We start from the raw sequence: 13,713 nt of genomic DNA on the forward strand, positions 1-13,713 counted from the left end.
CTATGTAAGTATTGACATTGGACTTAATGAAAGGGATATTCTATTAACTTCATAAAGCAATTTTGCAACCACTTTCTGAAAAAGTCTGGCACAGCCACTTAACAAGGTATCAGCCAAAATATATGAGTAATAAATTGTGAAAAATTGCATTTGCACTGTTATGAAGTTTATATATTTGTTGCAAAAACTGTATTCAATAAAACAAGGGTGATTTCGATGGAAATATATATGGGAGATTGCATTGAACATTAAAGAAGTTATTCTCTAATATTAAATATTGTTAGTTATCCCATGTAAATAAAGATAAATTGCCAAAAGTCTTATCAGACTGTAGGGAAGCTCTTTCATTACAGAGAGTCAACTGGTGATAGTTTAACCTGAGGACCACCATTTTCCTGATGAGAATGAGATAATCATCTTTGCATTATTCAGTATGGAGTATAAGTGTAAATCAAAATGCCGTTAATTTCAATGTAAGCTCTCTTGACTGTCTACCATAACTTCAGCAGAAGATCCACACGAACTCTGAAGAGATGGCATAATATTTACGACAGATGATCCCATCCAAATTCTTCCCTATAATGGGAATGGCAACCTGAAGCAAATATTTGTGGAGTCATTAAAAATAATCGAATACACATTTATTTCACAAATTCGTAAGTAGATTCCTTTATTTTGGCAGGAGGTGGAAAATTACAGTACTTATGCTGACAAAAACATTTCAGGTAAGCTGCTTTCTTGCACTTAATAATTATTTGGTTACAGAGCCAGTAGAAAGAGAGTATACTGACTCATATTATTTAAGATATGTTGGCAATAAGCATAAATGAAGCATTTTATGATAATGAATTTTTTTTTGAAAACTACATTTGTTTTTTGTTTAAAAAAAGTTGTGAGCCAACAATATTGTGTTGGAAAGGAACTTCTTGGTCCACTGAATAATCAATCAAGTTGTTGATTTCTTGTTCTTGGGATGTGGATGAGATACCGATAAGAATTCATTTATTACTCCTATGAAATCGCATTGGTTCATCTCCTTGAAGAGTTGGACTTCTTGTGATGGTACTGTTGAGTAAGGTAGAGAACTTCATGATGTTTGTACCAACAGCAAAGGAATGGCAGTTAATATTCAAGTCAGGAAGACTTTACTGCCATTAACCTTCTTGAGAGTAGAGTTGGAATTGGATGGGCTTGCTGTCAAAGCTAATTTGGTAAGTTGCTTATATTAAATAAAATGAATGCCATCAGAAAATGCATTGATGCCCCGTTTTAGAAGAGATTAGCTGAACCTTAATGAAAGTTAAAATATTTCCTTGAGAGCACCAATTAGGGATAAAAGTTCAGTGAAAGTTATGGCAGAGTTTCCATTAATATCTTCTAGGAGAAAGTGAGGACTGCAGATGCTGGAGATCAGAGCTGAAAATGTGTTGCTGGAAAAGCGCAGCAGGTCAGGCAGCATCCAAGGAGCAGGAGACTCGACGTTTCGGGCATGCCCGAAACATCGATTCTCCTGCTCCTTGGATGCTGCCTGACCTGCTGCACTTTTCCAGCAACACATTTTTAGTATCCATTAATATCTACATATTATACTCCATCATGTCATCAAGAGTAAATCTTCAGCAATGTCAAAAGCACTGGAGTTTGATCCAAACAGAAATAGATCTTTAAAACATGTTAGTGGTTCTAAAATTTGAATCATGACTGTTTAATATGGCCCATCATTTTGCAATTGAGATGTTTACAGTACTGCGTTGTCTTATTTTTTAATATTGCATAACTTGATGTAACGGAAATGTGGCAAGTTCATCAGCTGTGAAAGTTGCAAAATGTTCCTTTCTGCCTTTGACTCCATCCTTGGCTATATAAAACCTTTTCAGAACATAATGTTCGCTTCTAATTCCTCTGCCATTGCACTGACAAATGAAACACAAATGAACAGGATTTCCTTTAATATTAATTAATAGATCTAAATCTTCCAGAAGTAAGAAAGTAATTAAGTTGAAACCAGAGTGATATACGACTGACTCATTTGAACTTATCCTGCTGTGATGGTTCAACAATAAATGTATTTTTAAAAATGTAGGTACAATGCTCTCTGCACAACTAAAACTACATTGGAGGTAACCAGAAATAGTTGCTGTAAGGACATAAAATGATGCTGCTTTATCTTCCTATGTGTGAGTGTAATAACTTGTTACAACTCAAGCAAAATATAATACACATTCTGCACAAAGTTATCCTATTTTGTTTTCTAGATTACGTACCACCCAACATGCATTTATTTACAAAGGAATGCCAATCCCAACCTGAAATGTGGAGCAACAGTCAGAAGCAGAGGTAATTTAGAATACTTATTTCAGATCATAATGATAAAATATTACCTGCCATCTATTTGTAGTTACCTGTGCATATTTTATTTGAATCTAGCACAAACCATGTATGTCTAACGTATGAAAGCCCTCAAATATATTTTAGCAGTTTTAGTCCAGTTCTAAGTTAAGAATAAATTGATCTGATTTGCAACTTATCATTATTAAGTTGTCAATCCTGTGAATAATGATTGTGGAATAGAGGAATATTGTAAAAGTTCAGTGGAGTCCTCATGTGAGGCAATATTTTTGTGGATCTATATGAAATTGTATCTGACCTAGTAGTATAAAATGATCCATTTCTAATGATTTGCATTTTTACCTGTGAACCATTAAAATACTCACAAAAAATACTCACAACATAGCATGCCAAAGATGTATTTACATAGCGTCTCTCTGAGCCAAAAGACAAATACCTGGAGGCAGGCAATGCTCTGACCCAGTACCTGTCTGATCCCTGCAACATCCTTCAAATATTGTGATGCGTAAACAAACAAAAGCAGCAGCCTGTTTATCTGCCCCAGGACAATCAATGGAAATTGGCATGATGCAACTCAAAGTAGTGCTACATTAGCAAACGTATCCCTGACAGGTTATCTAAATTGTCAAAATTATGTAAGCACTACAACCTTCCAAATACATCTATTGAATTTAGTTTGTAGAAGACACTACCTTTGAAATTATGATGGCAATTCCAATTTCAAACAATTTCATGCTGGAATCATTAGATATTTTTGGTTACTGCTGAACCTGTTGATGTTTGGAGGAATAACTGCTCTCTGGTAGCACTTTAAATAAGAGGAAGGTGTTCTCTCAGTTTTCCAGCTAATATTCATTCCTCAACCAATAGCATGGAAGCACATTAACTGGTCATTTTTCTCATTGTTTTGGAGAGCTTCCAGTCTATAGATTGACTCCTGGCATACAACAGTAATTACATTTCAAATGTAATTCGTAGGATCTAAAAGATGTCCCGAAAGACAACTTATGCTATGTATTTAGAATATATAATATTATATAATATAAATGTAGATAGTATAACGGTATGTTCTTTCTTATATATTTTGGATAGACTCAAGTAAGTCACAGATGCATCTGTGCTTATACAGTGGTTGTCTTTTATGTTTTTAACAATATGACCATGTGAGATATTAATATTTAATTGCTGCAACTGAGGAAGGAAATGACTTGGCCTTCTTGCCAGCTGGTTCTGATACTATTACTGCCAACAATACTTGATCTTCCTCCCTTTTCACAGTGAAACTTGTTGTTCTCTTCTGCTGTGAGTGTACCTTGCTGGCATTTGCAACAGCAGTATAAATGATGAGACATGTACACTTTGCAAAGTGCTAGATTACTCAGGCCCATCTGCAACATTGGGTCATCTACTTCCTTATGCATAAAACATAGACAATGTCACCATGCTCCAAGAGATACCTTAATTGTGCAATTGCATTTTATGAGGTGATTTTGTGCTGATCAATGTCCCTTTGTGAAAGATCTAATAAAAAGAGGATAGCGATTGTTTTGATGTTTAGAACTTCACCTACCTGTTTTATCTCTGTGTTCTTGCAACCTAAAATGTTCAAAGTAGCTTTTTCATAGAGTGAATTTTCAGGGCTTTTTTTCATATTTGTTCTGTTCTTTACTACCTTGATTTTCGAGCAAAGAGGGAATCTTAGGGTGTGGAACAATCTTAGGGTGTGGAACATATGGAACAGACTAGTATTCGGAATGTAGTTCATTCTGTGTAATGAATAGACATGCATCACACACGGTGAACACAATTTCATCCATCCTAACTCATCCATGCCAAAAATCCCCTATTCTAGTATCCTCAATGGTTCTAGATATTTTGCCTAGTATATATGAAACTCCGTTCTTTGGAGTGAGTATTCAAAAAATTCAGTTTTACTATTTTGAACTAGTTCATTGTCCTCAGACAAACATTTGAAAGTTAATTTAAAATAATATTTCATTTGCGCTCTGATGATGTCTTACACTTTCTGAAGGATTGAAAAGTCCAACTTTTTCTTTGTAATTGAGTCCTATAACATAGAAATTGAACATATGGCTCTTCTGTGCACAACCTCTAATGTTTGGTTTAACTAAACATTAAGTCAAGATGGGAACTGACCTAAACATTATACAGTGGATTACAAGTTCTGACTTGTACAGTTTAGCTGTTTAACTGCTATGCTGATAGCTTTGTTGATTGCTGCACTATATTGTCTAGATTAATAAGTCTGCTAAATCTCCTTCAACTTCTTCCTGAGCTAATTTAATACCATTCAGGAGCTACTTGTGCCACCCATTTGGTTTTCATCTTAAGTGCAATGCGTTACACATACATACTTATCACTTAATTTGATCTGTCTGATCTTCTTTCATACATATTTGCTCTCAAGTCATCTGAAGTGCTGTTCAGCAGTAACGCTGGTATTGTGTCATTTTCAAACAATTACAAGTTCAGAAATTCTTAGTTTGCATTATGCATCAGTAGAAGATTGTATAACATATGGGTTATCCCATTTTGTACGTAATACACCACAACATAGTACAATCTACAATGCCCTGCACCTGTGGGAAGCCAGATATATTGGCAAAACCTACAGCATGGGCCACAGCGCTGATCTCTTCACAGGGAAACAAGGTGAAGCACTGTGATATGTACAAGTTGCGTCAGTAACAGCCTTAGTACGTTTGTGGATTGAAGATTAAAAGATCAGTAAAAATTTAGCGCATCTTTCTTCTTGATAGCAACCAGGATTGACCCCCACTTCTTCAAGTTACAGGTCCTGCTTCAGCTGATGACATAGTTCTGTAACAGTGTCCTGAGATATTCTCTGTGACAGAAATGCATCTTGCTGTTCTGAAGGAAATAGTAATAGAGGACAATAGACTCTGGATTTCCTCCACCTCCCATGCATTCCAAATGGATCTTCAGCTGTGACTTCTTCTGTGCTTTTGTTGCATCATAGCAACAGTAACAATGATGCTTGGTGTAACTTGATCCATTGGTTCCTGTTCCACTGAACCTGTAAGGGGAATATTAGAAACAGAACAGCTCATTGGTAATGTGAGCAGTCAAGATTCACATCACATCAAAATGAGGGTTTAATGTAGTCCCTGATACACTGTAATGTAGAGGATTCTAAAATGGAATGCTAGAGACAGACCTTTGACATAGTTAGCATAACTCCAATATATGCAGCACAAGCCAGAGGAGATTCTAAGTGCGGTAGGATTATTGAAACCTTTGCACAACCCTAGTCTAGATTAGAGTGGTGCTTGAAAAGCACAGCAGGTCAGGTAGCATCCGAGGAGCAGGAAAATTGATGTTTTGGGCAAAAGCCCTTCACCAGGAACCACACACACAATACACAGAGACCATACACACACAGACACACAAACAGACACTCACACACAGACATAGACACACACCCCACCCCCTTTTCTGCATTCCTTTTTTCCTCTTTAGTTCTGAGCTCCATTTCTTTCAGTTACATCTTCATCTTCCAAAATTGCCCCTTGAATCCCAGCTGTACAGCTTAGCCGTGCCAGCCTTTCATAGTCGTGGTGACTATTGAAGAACCCCTCTCCTTCAGTGACTCGTGTCCTCATTTTATAATGAATTGCCTCCCTTCCCAATTATTATCCCTTCTGCATCCCCCACATGCTCCTTCCTCTCCCCACTATTAATTTCCACAACTTCCCTATCATAGCATCCAAACTCTGATACTTCCCCTGCCTTTATTTTCATTGAGCAAGCCCCAGGAACTCATTGTGGCCAATTCCCCTAACCAACTTGGAAGAAATGTGCAGACTGATAGATGACTAAATCTCTGACTGATATCTGAACAGCTCCCTGACTGATTCACCACTAATTCTTGGACTTGTTGCACTGGACCTGCAGGAGTGACTGTGGTCCACTCCCCAGACTGTGTATGTACAAAATCCCTAAACTGACTGTCCCAAATGGATGACTAACTGTGTCTAAGATGTTGGACTGAGATCAGATGCTGCTCTTAATTGACTGTGATGATATCCCTAATTGACAACATTCTGCCTTGACTTGACTGGGGACTACTCCCCTTTTGGGACATGGAAGACCTTTAGACATGGCCACCTGATGGAAGTGTATGTATTGTGTAAGTTTCTGGCATGTGCAGCAGGTGTGACATTGATGTGGCGTGATGTGCATACCCTTCATTGATAAGTACTGACAACCAGGGCAAGCCACCTGACTTTGTGTCTCCGTTAAAATATAACAAACAACAGAAATACAGTGAGCCTTTAAATTCTAAGTGAGGCCACTTAGGACAAAGGTAAGGTGGGGATGCTGTAAGCATCCATGTTGATATGAAGTAAGTGAGCACGAAGAAAGGTAGTGAAGAACCCTGAGGTTCACCATGGTCTGATGCATGAGGTGACTTCTTGTCCCTATTCATAGCGCAGCATGGCAGGAGCATTGCAATGTAAAGTGTTGGTGTGTTCCAAAGTACAGTATTGTGGTGGAGAACTCTGTCCTAAGTCAGTCTGAAATGTGCAATAGTGATGTGGTGAGGCTGGTGCAAGTCTGATGCCATCCTCTGTGGGCAAGAGTGCAGATGGTTGCTACCCTTGAGCATACTTGGAAATGCTGGCCAAAAGGAAGGCCCAAAGAAGCATTTAGCAATTTGGAACCACCAGGTACCTGCTCTGACTATCATGTTGGAAATTGGTCCTGTCTTGTTTCTGTCTGGCCTATGGGAGAATAGGAAGTTGCTTATAAATGAGGGGACAAGAGACACTTACAGAATACAAACAGACATTTCACTTCTCACTAGCAAGATTCTCATCTCTCCATCCAAACCATGGGTAGAAAATCAGATAATTTATTCTTGGCACCAAGAATATAATTTGCTTGAACTTAGCATATTTTCTTCCCTGACTCGTGACCGCCTCTCGTTCAGAGACTGGGAAAATTCATCTCATTGTTTTTGCTTAACACATAGACGAGCCAGATTTTGCTATAAAAAAACTTTAAATTTCAGGTCAGATGAACATATATAAGCCTCTTCCAGTAACACCAATACTTCAATATTTAGTGTGTGATATAGTATAAAATACTACTCACTGTTAGAAGGAAGTAGAGAAATATTTAGCATATATTTTATCTGTGGCCTGTAGATTCCTGTTTTTATGACTTTGCGGTTTTTACTTTTTCGGAGACACCCAGATGTAATTTACGATAACAAGTTTTGTTTTTGCACTATAGTACAAACAAGCTTTATATAGTTTATAGTGAAAGATTTTAAGAGTCCAATTGCAGTCTCACACCACAAAAGCTGGGTAATTGACTGTTTTGAGGTTGATGTTCATAATATGTGAAACTAATTTGCATTGGGCAAGTATCCCATGTCAAAAACACTTTTATGAGCAGAAGTCAAGGTAGCAACAATATCACATGGTGATGGCAGACAACAAATAGATTAGCAGTTCAATCATTTTGCAATGACCATAATGTCCTGAACTCTACTTTTGCTACATGATGTTCACTCAGCAATACAATGGTATATTCATAGTCTTATCCACTCTAATTTACTTTTTATGTTATGTATTTTAACGGATCTGCAATACATCACATTCATACATGAAAAATGTCAATCTGTGCGAAGGATGTAGGTGGCATGGTCCACGGAACCAGTGGCTTGAAGAGATAAAGAGTAAGTGAAGGATAAAATAATGTAAGTTTAATAATGAAAGTATAATAGGGACTATCAGGACCTACAATTAATATAAAGTAACTGAACAGAATAAACTGTAATTGGCCTCAGTGTCCTTGTGCTAAGAAAGTGAAGATTGGCCAAGTTCCCATCTACAGTCCAACTGAAATTACACATTGCTGTAATAGTTCAGCTCACAATATGAATAATAATCTCTTGGTTAATGTACCACAGGGAGAAGTTGGAAGTAGGTAAAGGGAAGAAATCAGGAGAAAGTAACTAATTACATTTAAGAGCAGAATATATTCATTCAGGCGCTTTTAAAGTGCCATTAAATGGGACAATTTAGTGAAATAATCAGCCCACTCATTTGTGCACAATGGTCCAATATGCAATTTATTTTGAGCAAAGTTTTGTTAAATGCAGTAATTACTGCAGTTACTTGCTATAATTTATCACAGCCTATTACAACTTGTTTTAGAAATAGAAGTCATAGATATACACACACTGTTCATTCCTGAAGAAGGGCTCATGCCCGAATCGTCGATTCTCCTGCTCCTTGGATGCTGCCTGACCTGCGCTTTTCCAGCAACACATTTTCAACTCATAGATATACACACACAATTACGTAGAGAGATGAATAAGTGGCTGAAGTAAAATTTTAGATTCAGTCAATCTGCAACCAGAATGATTAAAACTAATTAATATCAAAGAATGTTTGATTGGAGAAGACAAGTCAACTGGAAAATAAACTGACAATGGAGAAGAATTTAGGTTTTGCTTATAACTAAAAATCTAGTAATAAGTTCTAATATTAACCATCAACATCATTCAATATCACTGTCAAACATATGGCATCACCAAATATATTATTTGTATTTGTGTTGTAAAATGAATACTTGAAACTTATTTTAAAAGTATATGTTGTCTTTGAGATGCTTGAAAACAATCTAGTCCAGAGCATCTTTATGCTGAAAAGTATTGTCTGTACCACAGAAACACAAGAAGATGGTTTTTGTACAAGATTGACCTGCCTAACATCCACATCCAATTTTCCATTAATGTTGGCTGTATTGTGATCAAAAAGCTCTTGTTCTGGACAGCAAACACACTAGGGTCTGTGAACAGAGTGCATTGTTTTTATTTCAATACAAATTCACTGGACTTTCCTTCAATTAGCATTGACTTTCATAGTAGCTTCAGGCTGGTGAACATTCTTTGTAATGGTTTAGCTTTGTAATGCATGGTGTTTTGTACAGATTCTTCATTAATGTATTATAATCGTTTTGTGTTTCCTTTTGAATGACCCACCATTATTTTATCTATCTTAGGGCATTTTATGACCAGTTTTCCCATCTGAATCCTGAAATTCGTCTCTTATTAGAGGAGAAAGATCAAGCTCTGTTAGCTCTTCGTGAAACTGTGGAGGTAGGTAGAGTAATAGAAATAGTTTTGGCTTAAACTATATAATGTTAGGAACAGTTACAATGGAATCTGCCCTCTAAATTATGGAACTCCGTAGGAATTCTCAAAGGAAATCCTAAACTGAGAATTGCTGGAGGCACAACGCAACAGTAAGCAAAGCCAAATGTTTTGTAATGAAAAGAAAGAACTCAGATATATAATTAAGTTAAGATAGCTATGTTAAATAAAGCACAAGGAAAAATGTAGAAAGATTAGTTGGCTGCCTGTCGCTTATATAAATAGATTTAGAACAAAAGAAAGAATTGTAACACTCAACATTCAAAGCTGCAGCACAGCTTTAAGAAGACAATCTCCGTAAACCAGCCAAACACTTATAGGCCTGAATATAGGCTCGCTTGCTGAGACGGTTTCAGACGTTTCAACACCATACTAGGTAACATCAGTGAGCCTCCGAATGAAGTACAGGTGGTATGACCCGCTTTTTATTTATGTGTTTAGGCTTCCTTGGGTTGGTGATGCCATTTCCTGTGGTGACATCATTTCCTGTTCTTTTTCTTAGGGGGTGGTAAATGGGATCCAAGTCAATGTGTTTGATGATAGATTTCCGGTTGGAATGCCACGCTTCTTGGAATTCTCGTGCATGTCTCAGTATAATTGTCCTAGGATGGATGTGTTGTCCCCGTTGAGGTGGTGTCCTTCCTCATCTGTATGTAAAGATACTAGTGAGAGTGGGTCATGTCTTTTTGTGGCTAGCCGATGTTCATGTATCCTGCTGGCTTGTTTTCTACCTGCTTGTCCAATATAGTGTTTGTTACAGTTTTTGCATGGTATTTTGTAAATGGCATAGTCTCACTACCTGGAACACCAACTTACAGATTGGCCAAGGTGCTACACTAAAGACTAAAACACTTGTTAGAAGACTCACGCCACTCCATCCACTCCACCCAAGAATTCATGAAGATCACCAAGGACAACAGGATAGAAGAGGATGAAATAATGGTCTCCTTTGACTTAGCATGCCTGTTCACATCCATCAACATTAACCTGGCCAAGGAAACATTGTCTACCCCATTAGAAGAACCAAAGACACATCCACCAAACCCCGCTAACTTCATCAGCAAAGACAATGTCATCAAGCTAGTGGACCTATGCCTTACCACCCACTTCATTTTCAACAACAAAAGCTACAGACAAACCAACTGAACGCCCATGGGATTTCTGATATCAGGGTTCTTAGCAGAGGCAGTAATGCAGAGACTTGAACAAACAGCTCTGCCAAACATCCAACCCAAACTTTGGGTTCGCTACGTGGATGACATCTTTGTCATCACTAAACAAAACAAGTTAAAGGAAACCTTCAAGACCATCAATAATCCCCTTACTGGTATAAAATTCACTAAAGAGGAGGAAAACAACAACAAACTGTCATTCCCAGATGCCACAGTAGAACGAACAGCGAATGGGAACTTCAAACCAGCTTCTACAGGAAAATAACGCATACAGACCAAATACTGAACTACAGAAGCAATCATCCACAAACGAAGCTGCATTAGAACATGATTTCAATGAGCCACCACACACTGTAGCACAGAGAAACTATGCAGAGCATAGGAAAATCACCTATACGGTGTATTCAAAAAGAACTGGTACCCAATGAACACAGTCTGACAATTTTTTTTAGATTAGATTAGATTACTTACAGTGTGGAAACAGGCCCTTCGGCCCAACAAGTCCACACCGACCCGCCAAAGCACAACCCACCCATACCCCTTACCTAACACTACGGGCAATTTAGCCTGGCCAATTCACCTGACCCGCACATCTTTGGACTATGGGAGGAAACTGGAGCACCCGGAGGAAACCCACGCAGACATGGGGAAAATGTGCAAACTCCACACAGTCAGTCGCCTGAGTCGGGAATTGAACCCCGGTCTCAGGCGCTGTGAGACAGCAGTGCTAACCACTGTGCCACCGTGCCGCCCAGAACAACAACAAATCTAAACAAGTGACAAAACATGTCCAGAAACCCTAGCCACTCTCCCCTACATCAAAGACATCTCGGAAATGACTGCAAGACTACTCATACCTGTTGGCATTATCGTAGCTAATGAACTTGAAGGACCCTGTACAGACAACAAGTAAAACTAATGTCATTTACAAAATACCTTGCAAGGACTGTAACAAACACTACATTGGACAAACAGGCAGGAAACTAGCCACCAGGATACATGAACATCAGCTAGCCACAAAAAGACATGACCCACTCTCACTAGTATCTTTACATACAGATGAGGAAGGACACCATTTCGACTGGGACAACACATCCATCCTAGAACAAGCCAAATAGAGACAGATGCGAAAATTCCTAGAAGCATGGCATTCCAACTGGAACTCTATCAACAAACACATCGATTTGGATTCCATTTACCACTCCCTGAGAAAATGAACAGGAAATGATGTCACCACAGGAAATGGTGTCACCAACCCAAGGAAACCTAAACACATAAATAGAAATCAAGCCACCAGTGCTTCATCTGGAGGCTCACTGATGATGTTACCTACTATGGTGTCGAAATGTCTGAAACTGAACCTTGCAGCTCAGCGAGTAAGCCTACATCCAGAACCTCAACCTGAGCTACAAATCTCCTCAAACCTCGCTAACTTGTAGGCCTGTTTTATAAAGGCAAATAGCACTACGAGAGCATCGAACTATACATAAAGTGAAATTCTGCATCAGAATCATTATTGTACAATACAATGGTCTGTGGAATCTTGTACTGTCCAGTATCACGACCTAAAAAAGTAACCCCATTTCTTCACTATGAAATGCAAATTACTCTGTACTGATCATGTGAACATCAAATTCTTGTAAACGCTGAAACAGTGGGTGACAGCCAGGAATGGAAAAATCAAATGCAGGCAGCAATGGACTTTATTTATTACTTAAATCTCATGTGTATTATTGCAACTTGTCCAACCAGCTAGTAATGATCTATCTCATTCAAGTATAGAATCAATCTGGTTGAATGCATTGTTTAAAAACAGAACTGCTGCTATCTGACTACTAATGGTCCAATGATAATTTTTTGTTGTTGGTTTCCTGTGTTGAGCCCTACAGAGGAAGGGCTGGACTAGAACTACTCACTATGTTGGTCTTTAGATTTGACAAGGCAGTGATAAGGGAGGCATGGAGAAGGACAGGCTGCCCTAGTTCACAAAGAGTCATATCCCTTTTACCTAACTTGACTTCTGCATATAACACATAACATGGTGACAGTGAGTAGGAGGATAAACCATAAGCGTAATGTGCTGAAAAAGAGGCTGACACTTCCTGTCCGGAAACAAAGCTGTGCTTCATTCATCAGTCATCATCTTGTGGAAAAGATTACTGGCAAATCACTTTTCAGTTATATTGATCTGACTCACTTTAAAACAGATTGTCAGATCACCTGCACTTTACAAATGAATGCAAGATTCATCAAACTATTTGCTTATCCCACACAAAAAATGCTTTGCCAATTGTTTTTTTCATTATTGCACTGCTTCTTCTACCTTTTTTTTAGGATGACAAGAGAATTTCTCATGCATGAACAAGATCACATACCCAAAAATTGCATTATTAAATACCACAATATGTTTGCTTAACACTTTTCCTGAATTCTAAACATTTCACATAATAGAAATAACAGCTGAACCAAGTTGCAAAAGGAAGACTTTCAGGTTAAATATTCAGGGGTCAGTATCCTATAGTACAACTTCTTTCTGGGGGACAAAATTAGGCATTGACTCTGTTTTATTATATTGATGTAATCTGCTTATTTCAAATTGTCAAATGTTTACACATATCATGTGGATACTTTGAACAGCAGACAGCACTGAGCTTCCCTCAGCACTGCCGAGGACTGTGAGCCCAGGTTATGATCCACAGTTTTTGCCAAGTTGGGCCAACTTGGGAGATCTTTGAAAAGGCAGGAAGATTCCCACTCTCATTTTTATTTCCAGAAATTTGTGTAAGTAATGGTGCATATAGCTCAACCCCATCCTTTCCAGATTCATTACAGGAGTAGGCAATTGAAAACTCCCATCCACCTTTGAAATGTTGTGGAGTCATGTTACTTCAGATGTCAACATGTTTCATGCCACCTCAGAAGAATGGACAACCCCATTTAAAAGTGGGGAACCAAAAAGGAAGTCACCTGATTCTAGATTTC

General features: G+C 38.2%; 1 protein-coding gene across 1 annotated transcript in view; it reads left to right on the plus strand.

Moving 5' to 3' along the window:
• LOC132835046 (sperm flagellar protein 1-like) overlaps positions 1-13,713 on the plus strand; it is a 36,207-nt gene that overhangs the window by 15,516 nt on the left and 6,978 nt on the right. Inside the window, exons 4-6 of the mRNA XM_060854306.1 lie at positions 683-725; positions 2,256-2,337; positions 9,409-9,505. Coding sequence (XP_060710289.1) covers positions 683-725; positions 2,256-2,337; positions 9,409-9,505 — 222 coding nt within the window. The remainder of the gene's footprint in view (positions 1-682; positions 726-2,255; positions 2,338-9,408; positions 9,506-13,713) is intronic.

The sequence above is a fragment of the Hemiscyllium ocellatum genome, chromosome 43 (genome assembly GCF_020745735.1).
Source record: "Hemiscyllium ocellatum isolate sHemOce1 chromosome 43, sHemOce1.pat.X.cur, whole genome shotgun sequence".
NCBI classification, from domain to species: domain Eukaryota; kingdom Metazoa; phylum Chordata; class Chondrichthyes; order Orectolobiformes; family Hemiscylliidae; genus Hemiscyllium; species Hemiscyllium ocellatum.